General features: G+C 33.4%; 1 protein-coding gene across 1 annotated transcript in view; it reads right to left on the bottom strand.

Moving 5' to 3' along the window:
• Positions 1-1,477, bottom strand: part of LOC101855413 (advillin) — a gene marked incomplete in the record, with an annotated part of 77,437 nt that overhangs the window by 45,294 nt on the left and 30,666 nt on the right. Inside the window, 1 exon segment of the mRNA XM_013080727.2 lies at positions 213-287. Coding sequence (XP_012936181.1) covers positions 213-287 — 75 coding nt within the window.

Here is a 1,477-nt window from a genome sequence, read left to right as displayed (position 1 = left end):
TATATATGTGTGTGTGTGTGTGTCAAGGACTACTATACTAGTATAGTAGTCCTTGGTGTGTGTATATGTGTGTGTATACATAGATATACGGATACGCACACATACAGATATAGAGACATAAGCATACACAGACATATGACATACAGATATACAGGCATACATATAATACAGATGTACAGACATAGACGGACACACACGATTGAGAGACTCACGTTCAGTATAATGTAGGAGTCACCGGAGTAGAATTCGCCATACGTTTTGGGTTCTTGGGCCACAACTTTCAGTTTCTGTGGACAGAATGCGACATCATATTGGTCAGGTATACTCTTCACATAACAATACTGTGGTAAGAGCGTGTTCCAAAGTAATGTTTTGTTTGGAAGTTAATTAAGCACTTTGACTTTTCCGTAAATCTCAGTTTGATGGATGGATTTCTACGAGAAGGGAAAAATGCAGTCGACTGTGTATTTTCCAGACTTTAAGGAAATTATATTGATGATAATGAAAATAATAGTAATAATAATAGTAATGAAAATAAGAATTAAGAAAAATAAGATAAAATAATAATTAGAATAAAAAGAAGATTTTCGCTCAACAGCTAGCCCTATGAGCTTAATAAACCAATAAAAATGCTCTAATTTTGTAATGTGGGTATTTTGTCTACCAGAAACAGATTTTCGAGACGTAGCTTCTTCTCAACTTGGGAAGTATTTGTCATGACATAATATGACTATGTATGAAACAGAGTACATTGATCTAAACAACCAAACCTTAGTCAAACGCTGAAAACCTTTGTTTAGGTAGAGGTAGTAATATTATTTTCTATATAATCATCTATAGGAACGGAAGACATAATGCTAATAACAATGATAATGCTTGTAATGATGATGGTAAAATAATAATAGTAAGGATGGTGATGATAATGATAATGATAATGATAATAATAATAATAATAATAATAATAATAATAATAATAATGATAATAAAATGATAATAATAAAATGATAATAATAATAAAAATGATAATATTAATGATAATCTCTTCGGCTGTGCAAGCAGCGGTCTCCATAATGGAATATTAAGGTTTCAAATCCGGGACCTACTGGATGGGAGGCGAACATCGTATCTTTAGACCACGAGAGCCTCGGACAAATTGTTAGAATTAATTTTCATAAAAATTAGTAGGCTATAAGGGAGGAGATTTTCAGGTATCCCAGCGCCCCGCTTCCTCTCCTCCCAAACAAACAAACAAACAAACAAACTAACTAACAAACTAACAAAACACACAAAAATAACAACAACACAACAACACAAGTATTAATAATACAATAAAGAAGAAGGTTCTTATAAGGGCTCAACTCTATAGAAATTACAGGTCTCAAAAAGTTTGGAATAATATTCATATACAACGCTCAGTCTCTCCCCCCCCTTCTCTCACTCTCTCTCTGTCTCTCTCTCCCCCCTCTCTCTCTTTCTC

The sequence above is a fragment of the Aplysia californica genome, unplaced genomic scaffold (genome assembly GCF_000002075.1).
Source record: "Aplysia californica isolate F4 #8 unplaced genomic scaffold, AplCal3.0 scaffold00097, whole genome shotgun sequence".
NCBI lineage: Eukaryota > Metazoa > Mollusca > Gastropoda > Aplysiida > Aplysiidae > Aplysia > Aplysia californica.
This window is presented reverse-complemented; position numbering and strand designations above follow the sequence as displayed.